General features: G+C 33.5%; 1 protein-coding gene across 3 annotated transcripts in view; it reads left to right on the top strand.

The window, feature by feature from the left end:
* CSMD3 (CUB and Sushi multiple domains 3) overlaps positions 1 to 14664 on the top strand; it is a 1111380-nt gene that overhangs the window by 314815 nt on the left and 781901 nt on the right. For all 3 annotated transcript variants that reach the window (XM_069466068.1, XM_069466069.1, XM_069466070.1), the window contains exon 5: positions 9484 to 9691. In XM_069466068.1, coding sequence (XP_069322169.1) covers positions 9484 to 9691 — 208 coding nt within the window. The remainder of the gene's footprint in view (positions 1 to 9483; positions 9692 to 14664) is intronic.

Here is a 14664-nt window from a genome sequence, read left to right on the forward strand (position 1 = left end):
AGGAGGATAGATGTTGTTTCTGTCCATACAGTGTTAAATTCTTGCAGCTTAAGACTTGCGCTTCACAAAATAAATAAATAGATTCACACAAATTTTCAGTGTTTTAATTTAAAGTAAACTGGGCTCAAGCTCTGTAATTTTGTATATGCTAAAATACTGCATGAGATTTATAAAAATTAAACAAAAGACAAGAATGATTGTTTAGTAATCTGGTATGTGAAGTAGAACAGAGAGAAAGCTACTCAAACATGCATCAAATATAAATCTTAAATTGGGAATTCCTTATTCCTGGTCCTGGGAATATTTTTTAATCCACTTGACATAATGAGTTCCAATAGGAGGAATTTTTATTTCTATATAACTAACAGTCCATGCTGCAATAATAAACAAGCCTTGACATTCAAACTATCTAACTCAATAAAGATTTATTTCTTATCCATGAAATATTTATTGGAGTTTGGGTGACTCATCTTGATCTTGTACATACTGTCATCTGTTGTCAGTGCCATTTTAGTGAGAGATGGATTAAAATGATTTAAAGTTATGGTAAGGAAATTGTTTTTATCCCAAACTCAAGAAGCAATTAGAATATTACAAACAAGAGAGTATGTGTGACAGTATCTGATATCCACTTTTAAAAGATAGTCTTGGCTTAACCGTAAAGAATAAATTATAGTGGTATGTTAGTCTGTTAGGATTGCTATAAGAAAATACCATAAACAGGTTACATTATAAACAGAAGAAACTTATTTCTCATAGTTCTTGAGGCTGGGAAATCCAAGATCAAGGTGCCAGCATATACGGTTATATGGTGAGGGTCCACTTTCTATTTCATAGATGCCTCCTTCTTTATGTGTCCTCAGAAAAAGGAAGGGGCAAATGAGCACCTTTGGATGTATATTTCATAAGGGCACTAATCTTATTTACGAGGGCTCCATCCTCATATCCTACTCCAAAGGGACTCATCTCCTAAACCATTGCCTGGGGGATAAGATTTCAACATATGAATTTTGATGGGATGTAAACATTCAGACCATAACACATTACTAGACTGGTATGTTATTAGTTACTAGACATTTACCCAGATGTGCACCAGAAGACATGTATAAGAATGTTTAAGCACATTATATAATACTGAATCTAGAAAGAACCCAAATGTTTCTCATAGATAGTACATATAAATTAAATAGTGACATGTATTAATACCACTATGAAGTTTTTGAATCAGCAGGTATGGAGAAGGGCCCGAGAATTCACACTTTGAAAACTGTGGTAATGATAGTAGCTAAAATCTCAGCTTTTTATGTTTTATAAAATCCCTGCCTTTATTTGTACCTACTTTCATTTCTAACCCTCATTTTTTTCTTTGAGTCCCTACTCTACTTGATGCTTTTTACTTTCAGAAGGTAAACTTTAATCTTACTTCATTTAAGAAAGCAAAGAAAATCAGGGTATAATTTGCTTTAAAATTTCCTTTGCTACCTTTGTTTCAAGCTAGGCTGTCATTGGAAACCACAGAAGAGCATTTAGAAATACCTATAATTCATCTTAAACCTTAAGATTTGTATAGTGGATTCTACAGTAGGACACTTTTACAAAGTTCTCTAGGTGATGATATGCTAAGTGTATAGTTAGAATCAAGAATCACTGAACTGAGGTTCCTCACTAAGATGATGGGCTAGCAGTAGCTTGCACATGCCACTCTCTAGGAAAACATAGAAAACTCCAAGGAGATGGTCCCCTACGGATGGACCTTCTTGGAGAGAGCTCTGTAAATCATCAGAGGACTGATGGTAGACACTCAGAGTGAAAGAGATGGGATTGAGACGTTCCACTCACCAAGATCATAAGGTACTTGGGGGAAATGACTACATGTGGGGAAGTGATAAAGGAAGAGGGTCCCAAGACTCCACACTGCCCCACATGAACACTAAAACTCAAGCTCTAAGGGACCTCCCACCACCACCATAGGCCTCTGCGCTGGTCAGGGAGCTGATTGGAGACTACATAGTGAAGTTACATCAGAGAGCAGGCTCAGCAAGGACCAATATCACTTTGATCCCAAAGCTGAGAAAGGACACAACAAAAAAAGAAAACTGCAGACCAATAGCCCTTATGAACACAGACTCAAAAATCCTCAAAAAAATACTAGCAAACAAAATTTAACAACACAGCAAAAAGATAATTAATTCACCACAATCAAGTGGGTTTCATCTCAGGGATGCAAGGATGGTTCAACATATAGAAATCAATAAATGTGATTAATCAAATAAACAGAAATAAAAACAAAGACCATATGATCAACTCAATAGATGCAGAAAAAAATTCAGTAAAATTCAGTACCCTTTCATGATAAAAACCTTCAAAAAACTAGTTATAGAAGGAACATATATAAAAATAATAAAAGCCATATATGACAAAACCCACTGCCAACAAGATAAGGGCGCCCACTGTCAGATTCAACTCAATCCTCAACATTATATTTCACAGATTCAGAAAAAATAATCCTAAGCTTCATTTGGAACCCAAAAAGACCCTGAATAGCCAAAAAATATTAAGCAAAAAGAAAAAATCTGGAGACATCACATTACCTGATTTCAAATTATACTACAAGGCTATAGTAACTAAAACTTGGTACTGGTATAAAAATAGAGATATAGACCAATGGAACAGAACAGAGAACCCAGAAATAAAACCATCTACCTACAACAAACTGGTCCTCCACAGAGTAGACAACAACATACACTGTAGAAAGGAAGACCTATTCAATAAATGGTGCTTACAGTGACCTCATGCTCTCTGAATTCTGTCTACTGAGTTCAGAGAGAACACCATGCTCTACTTGAAATTTCACTTCTTGTTCTATGGTTCAGAATGTGTCTCCAGAGAGAAAGCTAAATGATTATAGGGCTCTCTCTGTTCCTATGCTATCTGAGATCACACAGTTCTGTGTGGCCCTGGGCAAATGTTTGAAAATAGCTATTTTGTATAATTTGCTCAGTTTTAAATTTTTTGAGGGGAACAATGTACATTTGCTCCCTGTTACTGTGTTATGGCTATTCTTTGATTTAATTTAAATACTTTCCCCAATTTTTAAATAATTAAAATTTTATTGAATGAATGCTTATTTTTTTAATTTAGATATTCTAAAAACTATTTTAAAATATATGTTTAAGAGACCCCACATATTTATTAATTACTTCCTTTGTGCATTAACTAACTCCCTCTCATTTTCTCAACATGTCTCTCAGGAAGATAAGTGGAAATTAATGTAGAATTTTGCTTAAAAGCCTATTTATATATTTAAGAATAAATTTTCTATGCTAAATTGCCATTATACTTAGCTTTTTTTTTTTTACTTCTCAGAGGTGTTAATATCAATGAATGGTGAATGTTTTCTTTGACCTATTAAATATATGTTTCTCTTTAATTTCATCTGTTTTAGTGTGAAAAGAGCTGAAGGAGCTGGACTGAGAAATGAAAATTATGAGAATCCTTAGGGTTTTTTTTTTGTAATCATTGAAATATACTTTTATTTTCTTTAAAAGAATAATACTTTTCTTTTAAAAGTTGTGCCTTGACAAACATAAAAGTAGTAATCAATCTACAAGGTATGCTATTTACCCAGTTGCTCAATTTTCTTCTCCATGAGAAGAGTTTCTCCTTAAACACAAAGATGCATTAGGTTGAACTATTAAATATAAACTGGGATGATTATGCAATATCAACTACAGCTCCACATAGATATAATATGATGTTTAATTAATAAAAGTATAATATTTAAATAGTTTGTGTAATTAAGAGGCACATAACAGTGATGCCTATCCTGGGAAGAAACAAGAAGACCCACATACATGTCAGTTTCACTTGAGTGCTGATAGAATTCTGAGATTTAAAAAGGGAGATTTGGAGAAAAATGTCTCATGATAAAGTTTGAGATTGGACTGAATGGTTAGCATCTGGAATTGAACAAGTGTACTCATCTCCTACACTTTATGGTTCATTTCTCTTTGGTAATAAATAATCCTATTTCCTGTATCCCACCCACAACCCTAAGCTATTTTGGAAGAAACTAATAGCAAGGCAGAGCACAGTATGAGATCAGTATCTGAAAAGATGTGTTACAGAAAACTGTTTTAGGTGGTTTTTGAAGCTGTGTTCATTTTTTTTTAGACAACCAGGCTTTGGAGGAATTCCAGTTTATATAAATGAAATGTATGGTTTCATACCGAAAGCCAAAACAAGGTCATGTATTTTCAGTATCTAAGTAAGTGTCACAGAGATTAAAATAAATAAAAATTTAATTCTAGGAAAAGTACATTTGTGGAAAAATACTGACCTATTTTTAATTTTTTTTTACTTACATACAACTAATGTTTATTTTATTTTGTTACTTTTCTCCATGTTCCATTGGTAAGAGATAAAATAGCATTGTTTATGAAGTTTATATAAATTAGTTATTTTAAAGTATACAAATAGATGTTATTTGATGTTATATTCGTATTATATCATAAACAGATAACATTAGATTTAATAATATTTTAAATTCAACAATGATATTTTTTTCAATAGATTTAAATACATTGAGAACTTAAGAAGAAATTGGTAGTAATGCTCCAGAAAACTGTAGTAAGTCCAAAGTCCAAAAGGATTTTTTTATCCTTAAAGTCTACTTTGTCCTTATTGATTCCATTGGCTGAATTGGTGGTTTTCCCAATGTTACAAACTGACCTTTCAAGCTTCTTAACATGCAATTTGCCAATATTTTGCCTATATAAATGTGCACATATGTGTACAAAAAATTAACCCACTATAAATCTTACGACCTTTATATTTTTCTTATATATAAGAGTATATATAAGAGTAGAGAAACTACCAATATTTTTTTATTATTCACCATATTCCCTATATGGTAAGTAATCATATATTGAAGACATCATAATTTCTAGTTAGCCTCAAGGGAAATCTAAGATACTTAATGGCATTGCTTTACTATTTAAGTAAAAAAATATATATATTGTTCTCAAAAATTGGCCTCAGAGGGGTGTTCTAATTTATTTTGGCATGATGCTATTTCTTCTGACATGCCTACAAAGACCAAACAAATCTTTTGAAGACATTGAGATAAAAATATGTTAACATAGTCAATAAATAAGAGATGGTTTATCTTTAGGAATCAATGATGCATACAAGAATTTGCCTGGGCTCTTGATTCAGCCTCCTAATCAGTATCAACTGTGGCCTTCCTCTCTCAAGGCATAGAACAACTAGATGATCTTTTCAAATCCCAAATATGATTAGGACATATTTCTACTGAAAACCCTTTAATGACTCTCCATCGCTATGAATAAATTCCATAGCATTGTCAGAATGGTCCTGCAAGGTCTGGCCCTTAGTTGCCCTTCCAATTGCATTTGGTACCACATAGCCTCTCACTCCCTTGGCTGTAGTACACAGGTCCATTTCCCTTCAGTGAAAGTGTCAGTGAAGCTCCTGGAACACTCTTCCCTTTGCTTCTTATCTAGTTAGTGCTTACTGTTCATGCTTTGAGTTTCTAATCCAGCATCGCATCCTCAGAGAATTCTTGTTCCTCAATTTTCTAACTAGTTTAAGCCCCCAAATATATAACATTAGTACTAAATGTTCCTTCCTCATGGTACTGGCCAGTAAAGTAATTTTATGTGTTTATTCTGTCATCTGCTTAGAGTCTCACTCACTACTAGACAGAACACTTCATGAGGGCAGGGATGGAGATAAATTTCGATCAACATTGTAGTTGGAGGGATAACATGGTTCCTTCTGGCACTTAGATTTATGTCAATGAATGCTTTTTTAACATATGACCTAATGAATAAACTTTAAATTTCATAAGAAGTTTATACAAATAACCAATATGATCCCTTGGGTATTTAGAATCTCTTAAGAAATGGTCCTATGGATCAGCATTCTGTGAATGCTACCCTTTCTGTGAATTATTGAACAGAAAATATTGCAGACAGCACTTATCAAACAGGCAAGCCTAAAGGGCAAATCAGAGTGATGTTGACAGAATAAAGGTCTTTTTGACAGGATATATGTCAATTCATTTTAACCAGACACCAAGCAATAATACCCAGCAGAAAGAGCACAGCTCTAGATTCGAGAATTCTCTGGTTACTCACAATACTGCCTTTTATTTGTTCTAACTCTGTTATAAAATAAAAATATACATACATATTTACATAATACATCCTTCTATGAGTCCATAATTATAGAAATATATTGCATTATAAATATTGTATTTAATTCAGGCCATATCACAATATAAAACTTTTAGCTTTCAGGAAAGGCCACCAAGCCAAAATGTTTTTTTCCTGACATTACTGAATCAAATTTTACCTATTTCACAATTTTGTTAGATGCTGATTCTATGATAGTGTTTATTGTAATAAAGAGATCAAACAGTAATGCTGAACATAGAACTTGATACAAGAATTGGCAAGAGCATGGGTTTTGATGCTAACGGAACTGAGTTCCCATACTTGTTTTAGAGTGAATGTTACTAGTACTTTGAGGTTGAAATTATTTTGCCATAAAATAAAGATTTCCCTAAAGTGGGATATTTTTTTAGTTTCTCTCCATTATATATGTCAGGAGTTTGGAGTGGTTTCTCTTTAGTGTGAGTCTAGATTGAGGAAATTCAAGGAGATCATGTAGAGAAATTGATTTGTATGCTCTGGAGCTTAAGGGATACAATATATTATTATTTAAACCATGGCTGAAATACTTAAATGCCTATTGCAAACCCAGAGTGCTGCATTTTGGATGAAACTGCATTTCCACAGAGGATAAACGGGCATGCTTTCATTTGACCAAATGTGGGATTTTTGTGAGAGAGTTCTGGCTTGGCATTGTCTTAGATCCTGCCTAAGAGACCCACCTGGGAAGATGAGGAGCCATAGTTGGAAATATTATGGAAATGTATTAGGCTATTCCCATGATATGGGAGAAGAATGTAAGCAACCAGCCTGAGAGACATACGCTCAGCAATGGAACTAATGGGGACACCTTTGAAGATCCTATGAAAGGACCCGTGAGCAAAAGAACCATCTTTCTTTAATTATCGGCCAAATCCCACAGAAATTGCTGCCAAATCAGTGCCAAGTAAGAGGAGTCACATCCCCTGATCCTTTCTACTTGAAACTCCAGGAAAATTATAGAGAGCTCAGTGGGAAGGGGAGGATGAACAAAAATGCTAGTGGGTAAAACAGAGAAGACCATCTTACTCTTCTGCCTCACTCTTGCCTTATCTATGATAAACCCAAGCTATGAGGAATAAAGAGGGTGCACCAAAAATAAATTTTATTTATAGATAAATTCAGCAAAGTCTCAGGCTATAAAATCAATGTACATAAATCAGTAGCATTCCTATACACCAACAACAGTCAAGCTGAGAATCAAATCAAAGACTCAATACCTTTCACAATAGCAACAAAGAAAATAAATTCCTAGAAATATAATTAACCAAGGAGGTGAAAGACCTCTACATGGAGAACTATAAATCACTGAGAAAGGAAATCACAGAGGATGTAAACAAACGGAAAAACATATCATGCTCACGGATTGGCAGAATCAGCGTTAAAATGTCTATATTACCCAAAGTGATTTACAGATTCAACGCAATCCCCATTAAAGTACCAATGTCATTTTTTGCAGATCTAGAAAAAATAATTCTATGCTTTGTATGAAACCAGAAAAGGCCCCGAATAGCCAAAGCAACCTTAAGCAAAAGAAACAAATCGAGAGGCATCACTTTACTGGACTTCAAGCTATACTACAAGGCTGCAGTAACCAAAACAGCATGGTGCTGGCATGAGAACAGAGAACCCAGATATGAAACCATCATCATATTGCCATCTGATCTTTGACATAGCAGACAAAAATATACACTGGGCAAAAGAATCCCTATTCATAAATGGTGCTGGGAAAACTGGATAGCCACATGCAGAAATCCGAAACAGGATCCACACTTTTCACCACTCACAAAAATTAATTCACAATGGATAACAGACTTAAATCTAAGGCATGAAATTATAAGAATTCTAGAGGAAGAGGTAAGAAAAACTCATAGATATCAGCCTGTGTGAAGAATTTATGAAGACCCCAAAGGCAAACAGCAAAACAAAAATAAATTGGAACTGATTAAATTAAAAGGCTTCTGCCCAGCTAAAGAAACAATCAATAGAGCGAATAGACAACCTACAGAATGGGAGAAAATATTTGCATGCTATACATCTGATAAAGGGCTCATAACAAGATTCTACAAAGAAGCCAAGTGAATCAGGAAGAAAACATCAAAGAACCCCATTAAAAAGTAGACAGAAGACATAAACAGAAGCTTTTCAAAAGAAGATAGGCTGATGGCCAATAAGCATGTGAAAAAAGGCTCAGCATCTCTAATCATCAGGGAAGTGCAAATCAAAACCACAATGAGATATCACCTAAGTCCAATAAGAATGACTTTTATCAAGAAGTCCCAAAACAATAGATTCTACTGTGGATATGGAGAAAAATGAACACTTATACACTGTTGGTGGGATTGCAAACTATTATAAACTCTATTGAAAGTAGTACGGAAATACCTCTAAGAACTAAAAATAGACCTACCATTTGGTCCAGCAGTCCCACTACTGCGTATTTACCCAAAGGAAAAAAAAGACATTTTATGAAAAAGACACTTGCACTTGAATGTTTATAGCAGCACAATTCACAATCACAAAGATGTAGAAACAACCCAACTGTCCATCAATATATAAGTGGATCAATAAAATGTGGTAAATGCATACCATGGAGTATTACTCAGCCATAAAAAATTGACAAACTAATAACTTTTGTTACAACCTGGATGGAGCTAGAGACCATCATTTTAAATAAAGCATCACAAGAATGGAAGAACGAAAACCATATGTACTCACTACAAAATTGGAATTTATATATCAACAGTCATGCACATATGGTAGTAAAATTCAACAAAAATCAAGCAGGTGTTGGGGGAGGAGGGGATGCCTTTATATTGTACATACTTACGTTAAAAAATAAAATGGTCCTGCCATAAACAAACATGCCCAAAGTGATTAAAAATTTCCCATCACAGATTTTAAGAAATGTTTTTTTTTTGTTGTTGTTGTTGTTTAATTCTCTTTATCACTTAAACATGAAAAGAAAATCTTGCTTCTATTATACTGAGATTTAATTTTGGTGTGTAGATTTTACTTTTATTGCTATTTCAACCATTGGTTATAAAGTTGTCAAGATATTGTTTTTATTTATATATGTGCTTATAAATTTTTCATAAACTTCTCATTTTATTTAATCTCTATTAGTATATTATGCATTTGATATCACAGCATTTGGACTGTTATTTTTACTTTAAAATGTTGAGTTACTTTAATTGTATTGCTCTTCATAACTTAAAACTGAATATTTTGTCTTTGTTTTTAATAGCTGAAGATGCTTGTGGAGGAACAATGAGAGGATCCAGTGGCATCATATCCAGCCCTAGTTTTCCTAATGAGTACCATAACAATGCTGATTGCACTTGGACCATTGTAGCAGAGCCTGGGGACACAATTTCACTCATATTTACTGATTTCCAAATGGAAGAAAAATATGATTACTTAGAAATAGAAGGTTCTGAGCCACCTACAATATGGTAAGTAGATAGTTTCTATTAACTCAGCATTGGTGTCACTGTCTGAAGAAAACTGGGAACAAAGAACAACTGTACATGAACCTTTAAAAGTCTGGATATTTAAAAGAGATCATATAGTTATAGGGAAGTTATGATGGGGAGTTGTCAGAGCTGAAGAATATTTTTGAGTATTGGAGTACTGGAATGGCAAACAGATTGAAATTTTTGAAATATGAAGCTTTTCATCAGTATTATTTTATCACTTGATCAATAAAGGGTAATGTGACTTTATTATAACTTGTATAAAGAAATAAAAGTTATTATTGTAATCTATACTTCTGTTTCTTAGCATACCCATCTGCACTCAGTGGTTTCTTTCAAATTAATCAAATGGTCTTGGAAGTAATTTGTCTTTGTTTATGTAGACAGACTTTTGTATAGCCTGTTATCTGAAGACAAAATTAAACTACCTTCATCTTGGTGAACATGGTTTCTTTAGAAATTCCAGACATGGTCTCAGGAAAACTGCAGAGTATTTAGAACATGCTTTTAGGCATAATATTTTTAAAATAAAATGTTTCTTTATGCTATTTAAAATTTTTTATCTACTGATACTGTTGAGTAGATTATAAATCAATAATTAAAAGAAAGAATAAGATGCCACTAATGAAGGGAAGAGATAGGTAAACACTAGACTAGGAAAGACTTTTTCAGCCATCTAAAGATTGGCTAAGAACAGTGGGGTGTTTATCCATAACAATTACATGAAGAGGTCTAAATTTCTAAATGATTGAATATTCTTTCTGAAATGTGGATATTGGTTTGAAGTGGGACTTGATTAGCTGGAAGAAGATCACTTAAGAGGTGATTACAGTAATCCAAGAAAATATCATGGTAGCTTGGATTAGAGTCATATAAATGAAATAAAGAAATAGACTGAATCGAGAGATATTTAGGAGATACAATCAAAAGGACCCTGTATTGGATTGAATAGTGATAAAGAAGGTAGTATTAAAATAAAACTTGGTTTTCTGATTGATTTGGTGAGGGCAGTAGTAATATTCATTGACTTGGACAATGCTGAAGGAAAGCCAAGTTTGGAGTGAGAACCCTATACCTACTGAGATTTGTCTTGGATACATTTAGTTGTGAAGACTCTGAGATGTGCCTTTAAAGACATCTAATAGACAATTATATCTACCTATATGATTCAGGAACATAAAGTAAAGCATAACACTAATATTTAGTTGATATTGATGGAACTGAACCAATAGGCATCAATATAATTGGCTAGAGACAGAATGGAATGAGAAGACAAGGAGGACAGGGATTGAATATGATGGTCAACAATATCATAAGGCCCAGGATTTGAAGGATAATGTAGCAAAGGAGACTGAGGAAATGCATCCGAAGAGGAGGAAATCATAGGGAATAAGGCATCACATAGACATGGGAAGAAGTGTGTGAAGGAGGAAGTGTAGACAACGTTGTGGATGCTGTTGGAAGGACACTAGGTAAATGTTTTAAAAAAATTCACAGTTGGCTGGCTTCAGCAAAAGTACAAAGCATTTCTGTCATCAGAAATCCCACTTTTTAAGATACAACAAAAGTGATACACTTAGATATACCTACTTTTTTTCCCTCTCTAACTTTAGGCCCTCAACACTCATGGTTACAGATCTTTAGCTCTTCCCACGATAATTGCATACCAGAATGCAATGAAACTCAGCATAGTCCTAGTTTAAAATGTTAAGAAACTTTAAAAAATGATTGTTTTAAAAATCATTACTCCCATAGTGATTCATATTTGAGTTATATCAGGTGGATGGTAATGACATGAATTTTTCAATAACTATGTCTTTTGGCATATAAATGATCCCATTAAAATGGCAGCTTTTACCTTGTCACATATTTGACTACTATTAAAAGATATAATGAAGGAAAATAGAAACATTGTTTTGTAGCAAAAGTTCCTTTGCTACCACTGAACTCTAGAAACACATTTATTCTAACACATTTATTCTGTGGATCATTATATATCCATTTATGTTCATATAGTCACTTTATTGTTTTAGATTAAACATTCTGATTGATCCATGATTGTATGTTTTTGATTAATTTGAGTTATTAGAACAATATAGCTTGTCCAGTAACAGCACCAGATCCACAAATTTCTTTTCTCTACATTTTTGCCTTTAAATTACACTCTTCCACTTTATGTATTTCTCTCTTTTTCAGGAAAAAAAATAGCATTTAATAAATTCATTGTTTTATTGTCTTTTTACTGATGTTACAGTAAATGTTTAGGTAGACTTGTCAAAATCTTTGTTATATAATAAATAAAAATAAGTTATCCGTCATGTTTCAAGAAAGTGGCACAAATGTTCAAACTATATATTTCTATAAATGCTAATTAAAGATATATAGGGTTGGTAAATTAATAGTATTGTATATAGTCACCTAAATATTATAAAATAGCATTCCTGGTAAATTCTACTAGTTATGAAACTGATGTATAAAATTATCTGCAAATAATTAAAATACAATTTTATACATAATCCTGGCCTTCTAACCCCCTTAAAAATCCTTTAATATACTCATACTCTTTTAGAGATATTGTCATAAAAATGACTCATTTTATTTAACACAGCATTATATTAAAGATTCTTCCTTATAAGTTTGGACTGCTCAGATAACTTTTTGAATTCATAAAAGAATTCAAAAGAGAGATGCAAACAGGGAGATCTTCACATTCTTTTGATTAAAATGACAAATGTTTCCATTGACTTCAGATCTGTCATTCAGAGACTGAGAACTTGCCGCTAGCTACTATACACTACAGTTTTTCTGATGAAATACAGACAGTACAGCAAGGCTTAATGTAGCCTGTGTTTGACTTTGGCAACACAGACTAAACCAGCCAAAAACCATGCTGCAAAAATGGTACTAACAGTTAGCCAATGCCTTATTTGCAAACTGTATATGTTAAAGTATTAGGTTCTTGTTTATTACAAACCAGCAACATCACTGCTTAATCCAATAGATATGCAATGTATGCATTCGATAATGATTGGATAATAAAACTTTATGAGACCTTAAGACTGTCAACTGATTCCACTAGAGTAAAATGAATAATGACATAGGATAAAGATGCTTGTTTTCCAGGTTCAGCTTTGATTCTGTTGATGGATGACAATGGGTAAGTCATGTCACCTCCCTAAATATCAGGTTCCTCACCCATGACATTCATGGGCTTCTCTTAACTCTAGTATTGTATGGCATTATATGCTTAGATGCTATGGTAGGGGCGAAGAGGTGAAAAATAACTAAATACTGTCTCATTTACAAAGCCTCAGATAAAGAGGTGAATTGAACATTCTTTAAAATTATTTCCAAATTTAATTTGGGTTCTTACTAGAATTCCACTTTTTCAATGTTTGATTATCAAGTACTTATTAGGATGCCTACTACATAACAGCATTGTTCTAAGTGCTTCCATGACTAAAGCAACAAAGTGACCTGCTCCTATAGAACTTGTGCTGTATCAGGGGAGAAAGACAATAAACAGTAATCGATACTAATAACGTATATAACACACTCTTTCTGGGGAGTGATAAGAAAAAAAGGTGGAATAGAGAAAGAGAGGTCAGGAGAACAGGAATGTTGTGATGGGTGTATAGCCTACCTAATCTAGAAATTGAGATTTGAGCAAAGTCTTGAAGAATGTAAGGAAGTTAGCAAAACAGATATCTCAGTGATGAATATTCCTGTTAGAAATAAGATCTCAAGAGAAGTACATAAACAGAGTGAGGCCTTACTCTGTTGCAAGAAGACCTATGAGGCCACTGTGGTTACAAAATAATGACCATAGGTGAAAGCAGTAGGATAGAAAGACACAGAATTAATGGAGGCAGCTCAAAATCCATCTTTGGCTCTTATTCTAGATGAAATACAAAGTCATTGAAGTATTATGAGCACAGTATATTTTTTTAAAAAAATCACTATGGCTGCTGTGTGGAGAATAAAATGTAGGAGGGGATGGTAAATGAACAGAGATTATTTGCACTATTTAAGTGAGAGTTTATGATTGTTGGAATAAGGAAATAGCAGTGGCAGTGATAAGAAATTATTGAATATTTGAGGTAAATTTGACAGAATTTCCTAGCTGAGATGTCTAGTTGGAGAAAGATAAGAGAAAAGAATAGCTCTATGTTATTTGGTCTGAAGAACTGAAAAAAAAATACAATTTAAAATAACTAATATTGGGAAGGCTATTGATGAAATACTTTTGGAGGGATGATCTGGAGCTTAATTTTGGACATGCTAAATTTGAGATGACTAACAAACATCTAGGTGAAGATTTCAAGGAAGTGATTTGATAAACAAGTCTTAGTTCAAAATGAAAGGTGTGGGCTGGAGATCTAAATTTGGAATTAGAGGAGTAGAAGTGATTATTCTTGTTTCTGCAAGTAGAATTGATTATTAAATTTTAAAGAGAAAAGGACTAAGAACTGAGTTCTGGTGCACACCAACACTAAATAGTTGGCACAATTAGGATGAATCAGTAAAGGAGATTGAGAATGAGAATAAATGAGATAGGAGGTAAAACAAGAGAGTATTGTAGTCCCTCAGTATCTGCAGTGGATTGGTTCCAGGACCACCAATCCCAATACAGAAATCCAGGGATGCTCAAGTTTCTTACATAAAATGAGGTAGTATTTGCATATAACCTATGCACATACTCCTATATACTTCTTTTTTTATTTCAATAGATTTAGGGAGAACAAGTGTTTTTTGTTACATGGATCAATTGTATAATGCTGAAGTCAGGGCTTTTATTGTACCTATTACCAACATAGTACTCATTGTACCCGACAGGTAGATTTTTCTCCGTCACTACTCTCTCACCCTCCCTACTTCTCAGTTTTCAATGTCTGTTACACCACTTTATGACCATATATATCCCTATTTCGCTCCCACAGTGAGAATATGTG

Source organism: Eulemur rufifrons, chromosome 3 (assembly GCF_041146395.1).
Source record: "Eulemur rufifrons isolate Redbay chromosome 3, OSU_ERuf_1, whole genome shotgun sequence".
Lineage (NCBI taxonomy): Eukaryota > Metazoa > Chordata > Mammalia > Primates > Lemuridae > Eulemur > Eulemur rufifrons.